At 37.2% G+C, this 20,324-nt stretch overlaps 1 protein-coding gene and 2 long non-coding RNA genes across 5 annotated transcripts in view; 2 read left to right on the plus strand and 1 right to left on the minus strand.

Moving 5' to 3' along the window:
* LOC127877097 (fibrillin-1-like) overlaps nucleotides 1-20,324 on the minus strand; it is a 59,291-nt gene that overhangs the window by 2,881 nt on the left and 36,086 nt on the right. Inside the window, exons 14-24 of the mRNA XM_052422747.1 lie at nucleotides 10,850-11,082; nucleotides 9,606-9,888; nucleotides 8,505-8,666; nucleotides 7,478-7,744; nucleotides 6,434-6,583; nucleotides 5,660-5,848; nucleotides 4,745-4,864; nucleotides 3,956-4,247; nucleotides 3,530-3,650; nucleotides 2,312-2,546; nucleotides 1,697-1,851 (exon numbers count right to left, since the gene is read on the minus strand). Coding sequence (XP_052278707.1) covers nucleotides 1,697-1,851; nucleotides 2,312-2,546; nucleotides 3,530-3,650; nucleotides 3,956-4,247; nucleotides 4,745-4,864; nucleotides 5,660-5,848; nucleotides 6,434-6,583; nucleotides 7,478-7,744; nucleotides 8,505-8,666; nucleotides 9,606-9,888; nucleotides 10,850-11,082 — 2,207 coding nt within the window. The remainder of the gene's footprint in view (nucleotides 1-1,696; nucleotides 1,852-2,311; nucleotides 2,547-3,529; nucleotides 3,651-3,955; nucleotides 4,248-4,744; nucleotides 4,865-5,659; nucleotides 5,849-6,433; nucleotides 6,584-7,477; nucleotides 7,745-8,504; nucleotides 8,667-9,605; nucleotides 9,889-10,849; nucleotides 11,083-20,324) is intronic.
* Nucleotides 2,440-20,324, plus strand: part of LOC127877102 (uncharacterized) — a 48,547-nt gene continuing 30,662 nt past the window's right edge. The window contains exons 1-6 of one of the 2 annotated variants that reach the window (XR_008048247.1): nucleotides 2,440-2,571; nucleotides 3,366-3,648; nucleotides 5,607-5,878; nucleotides 6,441-6,592; nucleotides 7,594-7,785; nucleotides 9,647-9,864. This is a non-coding gene — a long non-coding RNA (uncharacterized LOC127877102). Of the gene's footprint in view, nucleotides 2,572-3,365; nucleotides 3,649-5,606; nucleotides 5,879-6,440; nucleotides 6,593-7,593; nucleotides 7,786-8,566; nucleotides 8,669-9,646; nucleotides 9,865-20,324 lie in introns of those variants that run through there. The other variant, XR_008048249.1, reaches the window with a different exon arrangement.
* On the plus strand, nucleotides 13,473-18,730 carry LOC127877117 (uncharacterized). 2 transcript variants are annotated; one of them, XR_008048258.1, is made up of 4 exons: nucleotides 13,473-13,552; nucleotides 16,451-16,664; nucleotides 17,364-17,582; nucleotides 18,237-18,730. It is a non-coding gene; the product is annotated as an uncharacterized LOC127877117 (long non-coding RNA). The 2 variants fall into 2 exon arrangements; XR_008048257.1 differs by lacking the exon at nucleotides 13,473-13,552 and adding an exon at nucleotides 15,126-15,232 and having other exon boundaries at nucleotides 18,237-18,728.

The raw sequence follows: 20,324 nt of genomic DNA on the forward strand, positions 1-20,324 counted from the left end.
ACATTTGGATCATAACTATGACATCAACAAGAAAAGACAAGTAAATACATACACCCATAACATAGAAACTAGAAAAATAAGACCATACAAACAAACTAGACAGACAGGAAAGACATACATTATAAAACAAGTAAACTTCCCTCTACCTTGTTATGGATGGTAAAAAATATGAGTTATATTTTATTGTAAATAACTTGTACCGAATCATTCCTTCAAAACTATTATGAGCGCTTATAAAGTGTATAACAATATTACATAAATTGTTTGCTTTTTTGTTATAAAAATGGAACAATAGCAGCAATTTGCTTACAATCCTTGTTATTATCAAAATGGTCCTGAAACATGTAATAATTGCCCCTATCTTAGAAAGTACTGATACATTTACACAACATGAGACTTCTTCTTCAAGGCATCAAGATTATAATTAACGGTTTTTAATACAAAGTACAACCATACATTATTGGCTGCATTTCAGAGGTATATATCATTACCTATGCTTGCATACAGGTGTAAATGACATGCTTGCCTTATGTCAAGATTTTATCAAAAAGAAGAAAAATCACAATACACCATGCAGAAATTACTTGATTTTGAAAGCTATGCATGGCGATCCTCTGTTGTAGATGTCACAAAAAATGAACAAAAATAATTGACATTAATAACTGTAAGCTACAGTATAAGGCTTATAAACTTAACTTTATAATGATGATAAATCAACTGACAAACTCTATTAAATTTATTGAAGCATTAACTTATACCTTTCTATGCATACTCAAAATTGAATTATTCTAAAAGTCACTGGCTTTACCTTTCTATAATATTTTGGGAATGGGGCCAGAGCCCTTCACGTTTGGAAAAACTAGAGCTTTGTCACAGACATGACGAATACCCCTACATGCCGCATTGACACAGAATATTTTGCATGTTGTCTTCACAAAAAACACCAGACACCATGCTCAATGTTTAAAACGCACTAAGTGACCCCGTGACCTAGTTTTTGACCCGGCATGGCCCATGTTCGAACTTGGCCTACACATCATCTTGATACAACTTCTGACCAAGTTTGGTGAAGATCGGATGTAAACTACTTGAATTAGAGAGCGGACACCATGCTGAATGTGTAAAATGTACTACGTGACCCCATGACCTAGTTTTTTTATCTGGCATGGCCCATGTTCGAACATGGCCTTAAGATCATCTTGATAAATCTTCTGACAAAGTTTGGTGAAGATCAGATGAAAACTACTTGAACTAGAGAGCGGACACCATGCTGAATTTTAACAAATGCACTAAGTGACCCTGTGACCTAGTTTTTGACCCACCATGACCCATATTCAAACTTGGTCTAAAGATCATCTAGATACAACATCTGACCAAGTTTGGTGAAGATCGGATGAAAACAACTTGAATTAGAGAGCTGATAATTAATACGGACAGACAGACCAACAGACAGCCTGACTGACAAGCTCACTCCTATATACCCCCCTAAACTTCGTTTGTATAGTATATCTAAACCAGAAGATGGAAGTTCATAAATTAAAACAAGAAATGTCAGCATTCCAGAAAATAAGATTACCAAACTTTTATAAATTCACTGGAATGAAAATAATTTTGCAACAAGGTCTGCAGATAAGCTACCTACACAAAAAAGCCACCCAATTCCTGACTCCTAACAAGGCCACCAATAAATACTTACCCTGAGTATGTTAATGTTGAGTGTCTGTGACGTTGCAGTAGTCAGCTGTGTCAGCAAGTATTGGCCTATTGAGTTGCTGCTGTACATGGAACCATCAAAAGTCTGGAAACTGCCGTAGCCGAACACACTTCCCACGTACCAGCCAGATGAAGAACCTATATAGGGTGTATACTGGTTTTAATAAGTGTACTTACAGATTTTCCATGATGACATTTTTTTTCTTTTAGGTCTAGAGTTTATATGTAAAAATAAAGCAACATGGAACACAATTGAAAGCAAAAAAGTAATTAAATCAACTGATATGTTACACATTTTGAGCCAAAGAATATACAAATCTTAATCTTTTTACTTCACCCTTTACCGCTCAGATAAGCACCTTGATACTTCTGTAGCCACCTGGTAAAACAAATTAAATTTAGGACCATCCTTAATACATTCAATTTGTAAAGCCTTCATTTTCAACCCTGATACTGATGAGCAGCAAACAGCATTAAACTCAAACAGACTGTGAGTTTGTCGCAGGCTGTTCTGGTTTAAAGCTGGTTGCATACAGCCATTTTCACTTTGCTTCTGAGTGGAAAAGGGTTTAGAAAAATACAATATTCATTAACTTACTGCCTGTGCTTGTGTACACAAAGGAGCAGTCGTCTCCGAACCAACCACTGACACATGTCCTGCAGCTCACAGACTGATTGGCCCCCTCTATGCATGTACAGGTTCCTGTCACCTTGTCGCACACTCCCTTTCCATAGCAGGGGTTGGAACTGCCTCCTGGACATTGTTGCTGGCAGGAAGGACCATGGTAGCCATGGTGACATGTACAGCCACCTGTTGGTACCGGCAGTGGGCTCTGGAGAAGTGAATCATATCAAAAGGTTAGCAGATAAGGGATGTTTGTCAAACTTCAGAGTCAAATACACATGTATTACTTGTTCAAATCCTGGTAAGGGCATTTGAATTTCAATTTATTTTCTCTGTAAACGCATTGTAAATGATAATAAAACAAGCAAATTCGTTTAATTGATATCACCCGCCATTATACTTCTGGACACAAGATATGGCTCTGGACACACACAAAAAGCATTTTTCAAAATACAAAGCGCCTTAACTCCGTTATAATTCGATGGTGTACAATGCCATTTAGCGTGCATCATCCTCTTATCCATATATATACTCATTACAAGTTTCAATGAAATCTGCCAAAGCACTTACAAGATATGGCTACAGGACACAAAAGTGCCGGACGGAAGAACGGACAACGCCAAAACAATATCCCTCCGCCTATGGCGGGGGATAAAAAACCTAAAAGGTACTAAATAGTTTTGAGCAAGTAGTGGAAACAATTTTTTCACCTCTGCCATATACAGAGAACTTCCATACCAATTGGCAGATATGTTGTTCAACAAACAAAAACAACTTTTGTTACCATATTAACACATATTCTGGGCCCGCAATATTTTGCCGAATACTGTGTCTTCTAGAGTAATCACAAGGTTTTACTGAAGCCTGATATAAAGAAAACTCCCCCATCTTTTGGATCCAAAGGAAGTGTAAACCTATTTATTTAGCTTGATTGCACAGAAAGCCTAAGGTATATTCAAATGCTCATGAGTCTGTTTCCTGTTTAGAGCCAGCACTTGATATTTTGAAGAGATCTTAACTCTTTCAGTGCTGGAACCGAATTTTGAAGGCCTTTGCAAACAGTTTGGATCCAGATGAGACGCCACAGAACGTGGACAAATTTCCCAGCATGCAAAGGGTTAAGAACGCTCCAACAGAGGGGATCTGACTTATGAACATTGAAGGAAGTGATGGAGGAGGTTGGATACTCACCAAGGCGGGTGGTGTTGCGCAGGCCTCAGCAGTGTTGATCTCAGCCACAGCCGGGATGTTAGAGACTGCGAGAGAGTAGACCTGCCATGTGATCTGTCTCAGCTCATCCAGTGTTTGAGGTCTGTGAACATAAATGTGAACATATGGTTTAGTTTTCGCTAATAGAATAAACAGAATGAAAATTAAGCCGATAACACAGGTACTTATCAACATATAGTCTATTAAGTAAGTGCAAAATATGTTGATGTGCAAATTATCTTAAATATTTCTCTCCTTTTTTTATATTCTGTATAATATATTTATACTTTTATTTTTGTAGAATTAATTCAAACATTTGCATGCTGCAGAAACTTTTCGCAAGCGATGCCATTGATCAATTACATTTCAATCTCACCAATTTACCCAAATTCTAACACAATAACTTACCCAATCACAACTGCATAGTTCACTGTGCCCGGTAAGAATTGGGTTGGTGGACTGCCCAGACTTGTTCTGATGGAGTCTCCAAAGTAGAATGCATTCTCAGCTTGCATAATGTCCACATAGTTAGGGTTATTGTTGACGTATCCGAACCACGCCTTGTAAAGGTCGTCTCCAACATGTTCCACACACTTGAACACAGGGGTGATTGGTTTGGTTTTCACTGTACCATTCTTGTCATCCAGGAAGTAGCCTTGATTGTCGTAGCAGAGGATGTCACAGTTTGGTCCAACCCAGTCTGGAATGGACACAGGATTTCATTATGTTTCGAAACACAAAATAGGGATACAATAAAATACATGATTTTCATTCAGTATACAAATTTATTATTTATTTTGGTTTTTATTTAGTAATTAGATAAACAAATTATTCATTATGGTTTTTCCTTAAATGAAGATATGTAATACGCTCTTATAATGGTTTAGGTATTGATAAAGTGCAAAACAAGAACAGAACGATGGCCTTTAAAATAGCTGATAACAAAAATGCATAACTACATACAGAAAGGGTCGTCCCAGATTAGCATGTTAAGTCTGCACCGGCAAATCTGAGACAACACTTATCGCCTAAACTGGATTTTCACTATTAAGAGATTTCCTTTAATTGCAAAAATACCATACACGCTGAAAGTTTTGTCCTTGATAAGCCTGTGGGACAACACTTAACCCACATGCATTAAGCCAAGTTTTCCCATATGAAATCTCAAATAACAGTGATGATGAGTAGAGCACTTACTCGCAGCACATTCAGTGCAGTACGGCAGGGCCCACCCCTGCAGGCAGGTGACACAGCCCTGCGAGGGCTCAATCCAGTGGCCATTAACATGGTTGTCATAACACTCACATTCGTCACCGCCTGAATAACAAAAATGTTACATTTGAAGAGGTTTAGAAAGGCTCAATTTGTCATTGTTTGCTCAGGCACTACTTAAAAGTACCCCAAGTACTTTTAAGTATACTACAAAGTAAACGGGGTATGCCTTGAGTACTTTTAAGAAGCACCTTGCCACAAACTACCAACTTAGCTTCGTAAGTAAATTAACTTGTCCTCAAACTAACAAGATGCAAATTGATTGCATTTCCATTGAATTGCATTTTCCATTAATCCATTATGAACATTGCATATAATAGATTATTAATTTCATTAATAAAATTAACTTAATACATGAACATTAGTGTTGCGACATCTTTACAAACTGATGTGCATAATATCTGTAAACTAATATTACTTGTTTGCAACAAACATAACTGTTTACAAATCTATTAATTACCAATTAGTGGAGCTATTAAAGGACAAGGGTACTTGGTCTGCCAGCAGATGTTAGACTTACATACAATTGTATATGAATTCATACTGACAGGGAAATAACTTCCATAGTTTTCATAAATTTCAATGTTGTTTTCCACTTAACATCAATCTCCTTTATGTTAATGTTTCTTAGGTATTTGCTTATTTGTTCCCTGTAACAGAAGAAATTACCAATTACATAACTTTACCATTCTGGCCAGGAGAACAGGCTGCTAGAGGAACGGAGAGTTAAATTTTTACAAGCCCTTTGAAAGTGTACAAATATTTTGACAACATATTATGTTTATAGAGACATTTAACTACCTTGCACCTAAAAATGGCAAAACAAGAGTGCATCTGTACCATAAACTGTAGCGTATCCGTTCCTGCAAAGTGTCTCACAGGTGGTGTTGTAGCCAATGTAGTCATCTTGGCAGCGTTCGCACTTGCTTCCAACAAAGTTTGGCGTGCACCTGTCGCATGCCAGGCCTGTGAATCCATGGTGACACACGCAGGCTGGTGCAGCTGCTGTGTCCTTAAGAAGGCAGTCACCTGGAGACAAGAATATTTTATGAGAAACACGTAAGTTTGGATCTTTGTCATTTATGTTCAAGGGCAAATACTTTGTTGTTTGGAGATGAAAAAGTGTTGTGCATATGCAGTTATATTGTTGTGCCATTTTTTAAGTTATAATTTAATCGCTGAGAAATCTGGAGGTATTTAGCTCCACAAGCTAATGAAATTTATGTGGACTTACTGACAAACCAAATGCCATAGTGACTGCAATGTACTCCCTCCCAATCTTCGTTTGTTAATGGTATAATAAAGATGTCACTTTTGATTTTCAGAGTAAATTCGACATTGTTTTCTTATGCTAGGTTACCACACGTCACACAAACCATGTTTGGCAACAGCTGCGTTTACATTTGTTGTCATACAGTACAGTGAGATTTAGACTTGATTTGTCAATACAAAATATTCACAGACATGCAAATGATCTAAAGGCATCTAAATTACAAAAGTCCAAAACTGCAAAATCAAACAAAATACAATTCAATGCACAGTATTTCTGAAGAGTGTATTAAAACTACTAAAGTCTAGGAATCACACACATTTTCAAAAAGTCCTGATAATTACCATTCAGATTGCAATATGAAGTGCCGACATGGCCAGGACAAACGAGTTCCGAGCAGTTATCCCCAGTGAAGCCTCCCTCGCACAGACAGACTGACCTTCCATCCACACGGGTACATGTGCCATGGCGGGAACTGGTACAATCTGGTTCACCTGGAAATGGTTAAGTTTAAACTTAAAGTTATCCCTTTATCACTGAGATAGGCACTTTGATGTATTTGTAGTTTCTTATAAAATGAAATTAAATTTAAGACCTTTCTTATAGATTCAAGTTTTAAAGCCTTCATTTCCAACCCCTGAAAGATATTGATGAGAAGCCAACAGCATAAAACCTGTTCTGGTGTTATGCTGGTTGCATATAGCCATTTTCACTTTGATTCTGGGCAGTAAAGGGTAAAGTTATGTTAGATTGAGTGAATTTTAAGCCTTTTGAGACAATCTTGAATTTATTTTCAAGGTAAACTCAATTTGATAAAATAAAGTTTCAAAAGACATTCACAAGTTACAGCTCCAAATTATTTCAGTTTTAAGTAAGCTTTTGCCTTCACATTTTGCCTCAACAAATGCAGACAGTTAACATGCCTTTCAAACAAATTCCAAATCTTTTTACCAAAATCCAAGGCTTTTCAAAGTAATTCCCTAATAATTATTATGTTTTAATTTAAAAAATGTTTTAATTTAAAAACAAAGACACAATTTCTATCAAGTTCACATTTTTAATTATATTTGTGTATGGCATTTTACTATTTTCACAAGGAAAATGCTCTTCCAATAAAGGACAAGCATTCCATGAATCGAGCTTGCCTGATGGCATTGTTCACTGGGCATAAAGAGCAGGCATGTAGAATTTCAAACCCCGAAAAATTTGGTGCTCATTTTCATTATTGCATGTGAAACAGGATTGATATCTTTACATCAAGATTATTCTAGTAAACTTTGCGCTTAACATAGGGTTGATAACTGTACGTAAAGATTATTCAATAAACTTTGCGCTTGAAATAGGCTTCATAACAGTATCTAGCGATATTCTAGTACACTTTCGCCTACCTGGACAGTCATATTGTTGACAGTGTGTGCCCTTGAAACCCTCATTGCACTGACAATATCTGGTGCTATTCTCATAGGAAGCACACTGGCCGTTAGTACTGCATTCCGTGTTACAGTCTGAGCCAGAGTAGCATGGATCGCATTCACAGATCGTTGAGAAGGCGGGGGTCTCCTTGCCATGTATGCAGTCAAACTGGCAGGATGTGCCCATGGACAGGGAGCAGTTCACACAGCGCGGGGGCCAGTATAGGGCTCCATCGCATGCACCTGAGCAGAATTATAGTGATGAAGAGAGTTATATGTTTGCAGTTAGTTAAACCTATTTATTTTAGCTTGATTGCATTAAAAGCCAAATGCTTATTGAAACACTCTCAAGTCCGTTTCCTGGGTAGAACCAGTACTTGGTGTCTTTTGGGGAGATCTAACCAACACTCCAACAATTTTTATCAAACTTATTCGCAAGGCGGACATAATATCCACCACTCCACATTTACTGATCAACTAAATGTAGGTTACTTACCATTTGTGTTTTATTTAACAAGATAAATTGAGAATCAGATATGGAGTGTTTATTATTGTTAGTCACCATGAATATTCAATTAGTCATCATGAATATTAATGGATGAAAAAATCCATGGAGCATGAATAAATTCTTAACCACATTTTTTTTTTTTTAATCATAATTTTAATTATTCATGTACTCGATACAAAGACAGTTCGCAATCCATAAGAGTAATCCTAATGTTTATAATTGATTTTAAAATAACATGATTATGTTTTTTAATCACCACATGTATTTACGAACTATGATTGTTTTCAATTTTACATCATTTACCCTTCTTAAAAGTCTAAACTTTTATGTCGTTTTCATGATCAGATGTATTTAAATATCAATTGAGTTGTTAAATTTACATTTATTTAAAATAAAAGATACCCATCTTTGAGCTGTGTAGATTGTTATATGGTTTACATGACCAGATATCAATTGAGTCAAAAATTCCAAAAATTGATATGAAATAAAGGTTACCCCTCTCGGAGCAGTCTGGGTCCCCAGGACAGTCCCAAATGTTGCAGCCGTCTCCTTTCCAGTTTGTATCACAGCTGCACGTCTGTTTGGCGAGGTCACAGTACCCATGACCTGAGCAGCTGGACCCCTCACCCAGGCAGCCACGCACGTCACAGAACGCACCTGTACATGGAAATCATGGACTTTAAGTTTTCTATCCTCAAAAACTATTTTTACACATTTTGACCTGTTTGTAGTCCTTGAGAAAATCGAATAAATTCAAAGACCTTTCTTAATGGATTCAAGATTTTAAATCCTCAATTTCAACCCTAAGGTACTGATAAGTTCTGGTTTTATGCAGGATGCATACAGCCATTTTCAACCCTAAGGTACTGATAAGTTCTGGTTTTATGCAGGATGCATATAGCCATTTTCACTTTGCTTATGAGCAGAAAAGGGTTGATGACTTTGTCTTTCATCTCCAAAAACTATTTATTGTTAAACATCAACAATGCTTTGCTATCCAAATAGATACTGTTGTGAGTAACCAAATGTTTTAAACAAAATTGACCACAAAATTGATCACTCAACCTATAGACCAACCTGTGTTTCGTGACGAAAAGTTTAAAATTTACCTCCAGAGAAATTGTTTGTTGATTTTGACCCAAATAAAATTACAAACATTAAAACATGTGCTTCAGGAAAATTACAAACAAATACAATTTGTTCGTTAGTACACTCTTACTGCTTAACCTGTAATAATATATATTATATGCAAATTCTGATTATTGGATAACATTGCTGACTGATATAAATATGATTGACATTTACAAAGTCGATAAAATAAGAAAAAAGTTTATGCTTTATGAAACGAAAGGCTATTTTATAATATGGGGCCTCGTTGTTTTGCCTGCATAATTGTCATTGCAGTAGGAATTCAGTTTTTCATTGCCATAATCCTTTTAATCAAGTTTAATGACAAGGAATAATTTTACTCAAAAGCAACAACATTATCTACTAAAACAGGCAATAGGATGAATATGGATTCATAAACAATCATCCCAAAGTAATTGTACAACTCAACAAACATCTAATGAATTACTGTACTACATAAACTCTCACCCCAGAACTTGTCAAAACAACTGCATGTGTTATTAACACAGGATCCTTGGCCATAACAGACTTGGTCACAGGCACCACCAGTGTAGCACGGGTCACAGACACACTCAAAGTTGGCGTTAGGCTGTCCATGCACACACTTGTACTGGCACTCCAGCCCCATCCATCCCTCATGGCACTGGCAGCGGGGAAGATCACCACTGGGGATGCAATCACCGTTACCGGAACAGTCAGGTGTGCCAGGACAGTCTGCCACGTGACAGTAGGTGTCGTTTAGAGTCCAGCCCTAAAAATAAGTAGGAGTGCTTAAAAAATTGCCATATAAAAAGAATGAAAATGTACCTACAAAGCAGTAAGCTTCACTCAGTGCAAACATATTTAACAGTAACAAAACAGCCTTGTTATTATTTTCATTAGGATACCTGAACAAAGTCTGTAAAATATCAGATATTCAGCAAAATGTTCAGTTATGGTGCAAACATCCTAAATACGAGTCCACAGTGACTTGACAATTAAATGAAAACAATTGTACAACATTAAATATAACAGTTTTTAGTAATATTTTGACTGCTATTTTAGACCCTAATTAAAAAAAAAATTAAAACATGTGTAAGTCAATAACAATTAAATCAAATTTAATTTACATTAGCTATCTTGTTATGATTTCTCTTAAAAGTTTCTTCAGCCTGGTTTAAAAAAAAAAAACTGGCTGAATATTAAGTCGTAAATTTATTTAATTCATATACATTTGTAACTGTTTTGAATGAATGATGACTTGCTAAGTCAGTTTATATGTTTCCAATTTCACATAATTATTTCATTTAAAGCCTCAAACATTTTTAGCATTCAATTTTTGCAGACTTGATTTGCAATATGAAACAAGAAATGTGTTTGTCAGAAACACTATGTCCCCTTCTGCGCCGCTTTGAAATTATTTTTTTTGACATTTGACCTTGAAGGATGACCTTGACCTTTCACCACTCAAAATGTGCAGCTCCATGAGATACACATGCATGGTAAATATTAAGTTGCTATCTTCAATATTGCAAAAGTTATGGCAAAATGTTAAAGTTTGGGCAAACAAACCAACCAACAGACCAACAGACCAACCAACAGACAGGGCAAAAACAATATGTCCCCCACTATAGTGGTGTGGAACATAAAAAGTGAGCCCATGCTAATGGTTTTCAAACAGGCCAGAAATGGGGCCTTAAAGTTAACACACAAGGCTGCCTTTAGCTTCTTACCGCTTTGCATGTACAAGATCCACCAATACACAATCCACGTCCACTGCAGACGTTTTCTACACCAGGACAAGACTTGGTCTGACACAAGGCTCCCCAATAGCCATAGACGTTGACCCCTGACCCGTCGTGGCATGAACACGTGTCTGTCTTATTATCGCACGTACCATGACCACTGCATGTTGACAGACAGTTGTCAGCAAGGCTTTGGCATTTACTATTGCACACACAGATGCCTGCAATGCAAGAATATTGTGTCATTAATGTCAGCAAAGGCTCTTGCATTCATTATCGCACACACAGATGCCTGCAAAGAAAGAACATTTTGTAAAGCAGGTGTTCAACCTTTATTAAGATAAAGAGACCCTTTTTAACAAATTTTTAATAATTCAAATGATGTCATTATACAGTTAATGTGGCGATTTGGGTGATTATTTTACTAGGCCAAGACAAGTCTGCATCCATTGACATTTATATCCCCGTCAAACCGGACTGGCGTCCTTACTTCGTCCTTACGGGGACCCAGGTCGCAGTGAGGACGCCATAGACACCGGAGGAACGCAATAAGGTCGCAGTGAAGACGCCGAAAATTGCTCAGGACGCAAGCCCACGGCGACCACTTTGAACATGTTCAAAGTAGTCACCGAAGTCTGGCGTTTCTTCGGCGTTCTGTTAAGGACGCAACAGTCGTAGTAGGGACGTGGGAGGGTCGCTGTAAGGACACCATGGACATCGTGTGGTCACCGCTCAAATCCACAGAAATTGATAATTGACTGCAAGGCAACCGTACGGCGACCTTATTGCGACTTTAGTATGTCCTGTGTACGTCTATTGCGTCCTCAGAACGACTATGACGTCCTTACTGCGACTTCATTGTGTCCTTACGGCGTCTTTTACAACCCTACTACGACTATGGCGTTCCTACTGCGATCCCAGTGCGTCTTTAGGGACGTATTAAGGACGAGAAGAACGCCATAAACTAGGACGCTGGTATGACAGGAAGGCAAAAAAACAGCATTTTTGTCCTTGGCATCCTTACTACGACAATCAGAAATTTCCAGAAATACAGTCTTAGGTCGCCGTAAGGACACCAGTCCGGTGTGACGGGGCTATTAATAAGAGATCGACAGACTTACCTACTGATAAACATTTCGTCAATTAATAGAGCCCAAAATATGAATGGGGAGCACAAGAAGACATGATGTAAGCCATAGGATTAAATTGCTCTAATTAATAATAATTGAGGAGCTGTTTGCACATATTTTCTTATCAAGAAAATCCCAATACAGTATAGTCCCTCTAAAACTCTATAAAACTTCTGAAAACTGAACAGATCGTCTGGTCCCATTTTTATCCGCCAAAGGCGGGGGGATATAGATTTGGTGTAATCCGTGTGTCTGTCATTCCGTCTGTGTATCTGTCAAACCATCCGTTTATCTGTCACAAAATTTTGAAATTGGCCAGGAATATCAAATCAACGAATTTGCTTGTTCCCTATACATTTAATGTATCAAATTCCTTAGTATAACAGACTAATCCAGATACCAAATAGCTGTAGCAGAACATTGCTTTGTTTCAGATTCCAAAATTATCTCTAATTACAGAAGGAAATATGCCAATTATCAGCTATGGATTTTCATCAGCTCATAACAGGGGGCTAGTGACACTTCATCCAATAATTAGGGACAACAGTTTGGCACCTTATTATTATAATTAGATAAGAATGCATGGTCTTGATATAATTGAATGTGCATTTTATAAAACATTATCGGAACAACAATTATTTTTTAACTGTTTTCTGTTTATCTTTGTAACTTAACGCTTATAATCGTGGTTTCACATATTATTTGTAACCTTTAATGATGTGGAATGTGTAATTTATGTGTCATTGAGGAATATACAATCATGACATGTAATGTGTTAATAAATCTAAATAAAATGTATAGGCACTTTCAAAATGTTAATGCGAAAATTAACATTCCTCTTTTTGGTAGACGATATGACTGAACAAGAGCTGTCTCAAGACAGTGTATACGACTATTTATCCATTCATAGTGTGTCCAGCCATATATAACATACCGCTGTCCATGGGTTGTTGTATGCCATAGCAAGGTGTGCTACAGTCAGGTCCCATCCAGCCCTGTTCACACTGGCTACAGAACGGTACATCCACGGTTTCATTACAGATTCCTCGCCTTGAGCAGTTGTTGAGACACTCAGCGGTCCAGCAACCTTCTCCCACCCAGTAGGTGTCACAGGTACAGGTTCCTACAACATTGGTTTCATTCTTCAGTCATATGGTAATATGTTACAATTAATTTTCTGTTTAGAGTTATGAGTTCTGGTACAGACTGTCACAGTTTGAATTTTGTTTAATACCGATTTTTTCTCCAAAAAGAAAGAAGGGTGAGTGTCCCATTCTTAACTAAATCATTACTTACTCAAATAACGTATACTATACCTATGTCTGCAGCTGAGGCAGTGATACAGCTTCCATGTCCCGTGCAGTCTACAGCCAGTCTTTGCCAGGACAGCCCGCTTTCTCGCAGTTGTCTCCCCTCCATCCAGCCGTCCCGCAGTCACACATACCCGCGCTATTGCAGCTTCCACGACCCTGAACACTCCACATCACACAGCTCCCCTGTGAAGCAACTGTCGCATGTACAATACCAGGTGGACAGGTCCGCTAGATCAGGTTTGATCAAGGTACCACGCCCGCACAATTTGCCGCAGTCTAAGCCGAAATAGTTTCCAGTGCAGTTACATCTTGGCGTGTTGGGGGGTTCAAGGGGGAGGCAAGTCCCTTGGCTGCTGCAGTCGTTCTCACACTTGGCAGTCTGGCATCCCGTTCCTATCCAGCCAGTGTTACAGGCGCATTTTCCTGTTCCAGGATTACACGTGCCGTGATTGGTGCACGAGACTCCCCAGCCTGGGCATTCTTTCCTCTCGCAGAACTCTCCCCGGTAGCCTGCAAAACCACAGTTGCAGGTGCCTGTGCTGTTCTCACATGAGCCCTGGTTGTTACACATGGCATCACAGGAGGCTCCGCTGTAGCAGCTCTCACACATGCACTCAAATGTTGTAGCGTTCTCAACACCGTTTTCACACCTGAAATATAGATGTATTTTTCAAATCAAATTATTGCATACTTATGCCTGAATTTCAACTTGCACATTTAAACAGGACTTTTATTAGTACAAAAGGAGGGCATAATTCCTCTGAAAAGATGGTCACAGTTCTAGGGCTTGGTAAGTGACTATTGATAAAAACCTTGAACACATATGTTACATTCTATAAACAGTTTATTAAGCAAAATGTATATGTTGCAAGCTTCTTACAATAACAAAACTAGGAACAGAACTTTTATTATTCACTAAAAAACAATCAACCACTCAAAGCACTTTTAATTCTAACCTGTATTGACACTTGTCCCCGATATATGGATGGTCACAATTGTAGCATCTTGGTTTCGAGTCACCTGGCCTCATCTCACAGGTAGCATTCACCTGACAATCACACTCGGGAATATGGCATGCGGCCCCCTTCCAGCCCTGATCACACACGCATGTGCCAGTTGCAGAGTTGCACGATCCGTGATTCATGCAGTTGTCGGGCCAGCCTGGACAGCCCGCCTCCGTGCATTGGTCACCCTTCCAAGGGTCAAAGAAGTTGCAGATGCAGCCACCATTGTTATCACAGACTCCTCGCCCAGAGCAAATGCCGTCGCAGGACAGACCTTATGCAACAATTACAAATGAGCATCGCTCTGTGAAAACAGGGTTTAATGTATGTGCTTTGAGTGTTGTCTCAGATTAGCCTGTGCAGTTGGCACAGGCTGTTCAGGAACAACACTTTATGCTTTCATTGTATTAAACATTTGAATAATTCTCTTCTTAGCAAAAAAAAACTCCAGTGTTTGCAGAAAGTGCCGTCCTAGATTAGCTTGTGCACTTTATGAAAATGCATAAACCCCTGTTTTCAAAAAGCATGGATCATATGCAAGAATAAACAATAGCCAAATAACTACAAGAGTAAATATGCATTAAAGAGAAAAAGTTATTTAACTGTTTTATTTTATTAATTTATTCAGTTATTTGACAGCTCATACATTTACAGCTATAATCCTTTACAAAATGGTAACAAATTTTCTCTATTATTTTTAAAGTTTTTCCAGCTTTGTTAAAATTAGAAAGTTTGGTAACACATTATAATATGTGACTATTACCTGTGTTACATGGGTTCGTACAGACGCAAGTGCCAAGTGCATCGATGTTGGTTCATTCATACAGGGTATTGCACAGTCCGACCCTATCCACTTTGCATTACAATGGCACTCTGCCATCTCAAGCTCTGTGTTGTAAAGACACTGGCCTTCATCTGAAATGGGTAAATGGTTTCTCTTTAAAAAAAAACATAGAAAAAGTATGTAAACACAATCAAGATTATTATATTTCTAACAAATAAGTTGGATAATGCTTTATTTTTCCTTGAAAGGAATTGAAAGTCTAAGGCTAATAGGCCTTTACCAAAACTTTGTAACTTCGCTTGCATGTTCATGAGGGATGTCCCCCGTTCACTTCTGGGGACTTAAATTGATTGTTAGGGTATACATATGAGTCATTAAATTAGTCCATGACATAACAAAGAACTTATAAAACCTGTTTGATTTTTTTCATATTTAATTCATAATCTGAAAAAACAGTTTGCTTAAGTATAATAAGATTAACAGTATAATAAATACAGCCAAAACACTATAACTTGTCCATTTAATGACCAAGACTACATTGACAACTTTGCGTACATCTCTTATTGATTTGAAAAAAATTGTGTTGAATGATATAATAAAACTTGTATTTATATCATGTAACATACATTGTACTTCTTATGAATGTATTATCTAAAATTTGGATGTACTTTTAAGACAACTCTTATTCACATGGCAGAAAAATCCAAAGTTTCTTAAATCTCATTATCTAAAAGCCGATAACTACATAAATTACTAAAAATCTATAAGGGAACTACAATTGCTCAGTGCAAACATGTATATTGCCTTACATTTGATTCAAAATTGTTTATTTATTAAAAGATTTGCTTTAAATAATAGGGATGTTCCTTTTTTTTCAATACATATTTTAAATTGTACTGATGCACCCCATGCAGATAGTAATGGCTATCTGCAATACACAACTGCATCAAATACGCTGTAGTGATCTAAATGGGTTTTTATAAGACCCTGTAGTTTGTGACTTTTTTATACCTTAACTTCATACAGAAAAAAAATAATTTGGTGTAAAAACACATGTCATATATCAACGGTACTAGACTTGCAAGGTTGCACTCTTTGCATTTGTTCATGTCCTTGTTACCAATCACATTTATAACTTAATGTGATTAAAAAGTACCGTCGTAAGTTTACAAAATTTTACTGCACAATTCATATAATTTAAAGATTATAATCATAAGTTATGTCTTTAAAATGTTTTAAATATCAATAGTCACATGCTTGAAATGAATAGCTGAGGAAAAAATTCCATGTAAGTTGAATATGAACTGTAGGTTATTAGGAATGTTGCGATAAAAGGTGTTAATTTTCATCTAATTTAGGAAAGGACCTTTTGGTTAGAGGTTATACAAAGGCGGGACTTACTGCTGCAGTTGTTTGGACACAGAGGCAGACCACAGTCGTCACCCATCCAGCCGTTGTCACAGAGACACGTCATCTTTACGCAGGTGCCATGGCCGTTACATCTGCCGTCAGGTCCCGGGCAGCCTTCTGTCTCGCACAGACTTTCAATGTACGCATTGCCTGAAACATGACGTGAGTTATTTTTTTCAATTACAATTTGACACTGTTAGAAAGAAAAATGTGTGATATTGAAATCTATAATACACCAGCAACATCAAAAAGTACGTAATTGACCATCCTAAAATACTTTTTTATCATAGAACACCACTTGCTTAAGTTAAATTAAATAAACATGTGTTTTGCAATAAAATTAAGTAATTAAAAGGGAGACAATGTGACAAAAGTTCTCATCAAAAGTATTAAATGTAAGCAATGATTCTACATGGTATCAGACTGAGCACAGACAAAATTAATCTATTAATTTTTGCTAGGTAACAAGACTTATCTTTTTGTAAAGTGTAAAAAAAATGTGTCATCTGTGAAGAAGTGAAGCTGTGAAGTATCACTCATCTTTAAACCCTAGAAACGTATTTTGACGCATTTGTAGTCCCATAGGATATTAAATTTAATTAAAGAGCTTTCTTAATGTTTTCAAGTTTTAAAGGCTTCATTTCCAACCCTTAGATACTGTTGAGCACCAAACAGCATAAATACTGAACAGACTGCCAGTTACTTGCAGGCTGTTCTGGTTTTATGCTGTTTGCACATAAGCCATTTTTAATTTGCTTCTGAGTTTGAATGAGTTAAATTGTCATTAATATTACAATTATATTTGCGGCCAGCTCACCTGGATCCCTGAAGCACTGGCACTGGCCCGATGTTTTGTTACAGATACCGTTGTCAGAGCACTCCAGTTGGCACCGGTCTCCATTGTAGCAGGTGAAACACTCACACTCCCCACCCGTCACGTCCGTCGGCGGGGCCATTGTCACTGTGCCGTTCTCACACTTCTTCTCACAGTACATTCCAAACCAGCCCTAATTGACCAAGATTACTATCAGTTGTAGAGTGATGGAGATTTTTGGCCTTTTTATTGAAGCCAAATCGATGGTATATCAACAAATCATATTAGTTCTTCTTAAATACGTGAACAAAAATGTATAGAATATCATACAACTGTGAGATAAAAGATTTCGATTATTTATTGCATAAATTTCAGCTTTATACTGAAAACTTTGAAAACTTTTTATAAACAGAAGTTTATTAAATTTGTTTATTTCGATGTTTTAGAAATTTAATTTAACAAAACAGAGCTTAACCGAAAGATGTGGGTTACCGGGTATATTACACTGTAATGAGATCAAAAGTAAATTAAGTGAGAAATGTTAAAGATAAAATTATAATATTATGACATACAACAATATAGAGGTAAGCTTTGCATCTGTCTGCTTATTAGCTTCACCAAAAGCACTACATCTTCAATATTCATATTATATTCTATATATTATTTATGTGCATTTGATGTAGAAACATTTGTGGTAACATAAAACGGTTACTCTGCAAACTGATATTTCAATCAATGAATTCATTTATTTATAATGAATAAAGTATTATTTCATTTTGAAGAAATGGTTATCATCTTTCAATTATTTCTAAAATGAGTAGACTGTAAGTTAAATTCAAGACAATGTTATCATCTTCCCATTTGTTACTGAATAAAAATGCTTTTTGTTCCTTATAATGCTTACATTTTCTGTGTTGCAGACACATTTTGGTATTCCGGTTGATCCATCACAACGTCCCCTGTCCTCTTCTGAATAGCAGGAATCATCTCCACAGTCAGGAATGCTGCAGTCAGCGCCAGTCCATCCTGATAAAAAATAATGAAAAATCGGAATGATTTGAATAATACATTCTGTAACAAAAAGGCTACACCACAGATAATAATCAGCAACAATTTAACATGAAGCATGCCATTGTTAGGGGCTCAATACATGCAAATAGAAACTGTTTATAGAGACATACAATGTATTGCTCTTTTACTCTCTAGTGCCTTACATCTAGATTTTCATGTAATGAAAGTATGTGGATTCATTATATCTTTTTTTATCTTAAATTTGTTCATTTGTTTTTAATGACTGCTATGAAACTTCAGATTTGAAAAATTTCCCTGGATAATTTATTTCGCAGTTTAAAGGACCCATAAAATACACATAAATTAGTGTACAACAAGTAATAGTTTCACAGTTTGGCTTATATTAAATCGCCTAGATGCTAATGAAGTAAATGTTTTAGACAAAGAATAAACCGAAAAAGAGTTAAAGTTCTTAAAATTTGTTTCTGCATACAATGGTCACACAAATATTCATTTTAATTGATCACAGTAGTTTGATATAGCATGGAAAAAAACATTGAAGACAGCCAAGCAATATCACAATAATCCATCACACCATTTTTTTCCTTTTAAGCAGGGCCTTATATAGGCCTCTTCCCAACTAATATAGGCACCTTCCCATCAAGGCATATCTTTGAAATGGAACAATTTCCCCAAATTTAAAGTTTACCTTGGGTAATTGTGTCCCTTTTCTCAGGTTTCTCGATTTACTATTGCCCCATAATGGAAAGCTAAGCCCTTTATCCAAATCAAGAAAAAAAGCCCAGATAATTTAATATTTCTTGTCACACAGTGACCAATACCCCAAATAATAATATCTTAAAATATGTAGCCAGATCTAACAATTAAAAAATTGCACCCTGGGGTATGGCCAGTTTTGACCCAAGCGGAACGTGTTTAATAAAATGTATAGTGAATCACAATACAATGTCACAAATCAAATTTTAAATTTTTCAGCTTTAAGGTTTCAGTGGGAAAGGCTTTTAGCTACCATAAGTTTATATAAATAATTTGACCAATTTGTTGTTGCCAGTTATGAAGTTATGACCCCAGGGTCATCATATGATGAAGATCAGTAAAGGGCTTAAATACAATGTTACATACTAAATATAGCACATCTGAATGTTTTAGTTTCATGAATGTATTTTTTGGTTTATAATGGTCTTTCATAACCATTAATATGTTGCAAACATTCTTAGTTGAGACAGGGGCATAACTTTTTAATTTTTAATGAAGGGCAATACAAATGGCACATTCATAATTAGTATCATAAGGAACAATTCTTGTACGTTTGAAATTAAATATATGTTGTATATTGCAAAGTGTAAGAGAACGCATGCAGACAGGTTTATGCCTACAGACAGACAAACGGACAGAGGAACGTTCAGACAGACAGACAGACCTCCATATTGGTTCCAGTATACCTCCCGTAATACTTTGTAAGGAAGGGTATAACTAATGAAGTAACTAATAAACCTACCTGGTGTACAAGTACACTGGTGCAAGGCTGTGTTGCAGACTCCATGCAGGGTACAGTCAGTCATGTTTCCAGGGCAGCCAGGCACCTCACATTTGCTGCCCCTCCATCCCACATCGCACTTACACACCCCGCCAGTGCATTTGCCATGACCATCACACTCCATGTTGCATCCTTTGCTGTGTAGCAGCTATCACAGACACAGATTCCGCTGTTCATTGGACTCTGAACACCATGTACTGCATCGCAGACTTCCTCACATCCAGCTCCCATCCGGCCTGCCGCGCAGTTCACACACCGTGGTGTGGTGGTGCTGGCATCACACGTGCCTTGGGCGTTGCAATCTGGGCTACCTGGGCAGTCCGGCACATCACAAGCATTCAGGAGAGGGTCCAAGTGGCCACGGGAATCTGTCTCCCCTGTCCATCCATTGTAGCATGAGCAGATGTGTGTCTGCGTATTGCAGGTCCCGTGTCCCGTG

This window comes from Dreissena polymorpha, chromosome 1 (assembly GCF_020536995.1).
Source record: "Dreissena polymorpha isolate Duluth1 chromosome 1, UMN_Dpol_1.0, whole genome shotgun sequence".
Lineage (NCBI taxonomy): Eukaryota > Metazoa > Mollusca > Bivalvia > Myida > Dreissenidae > Dreissena > Dreissena polymorpha.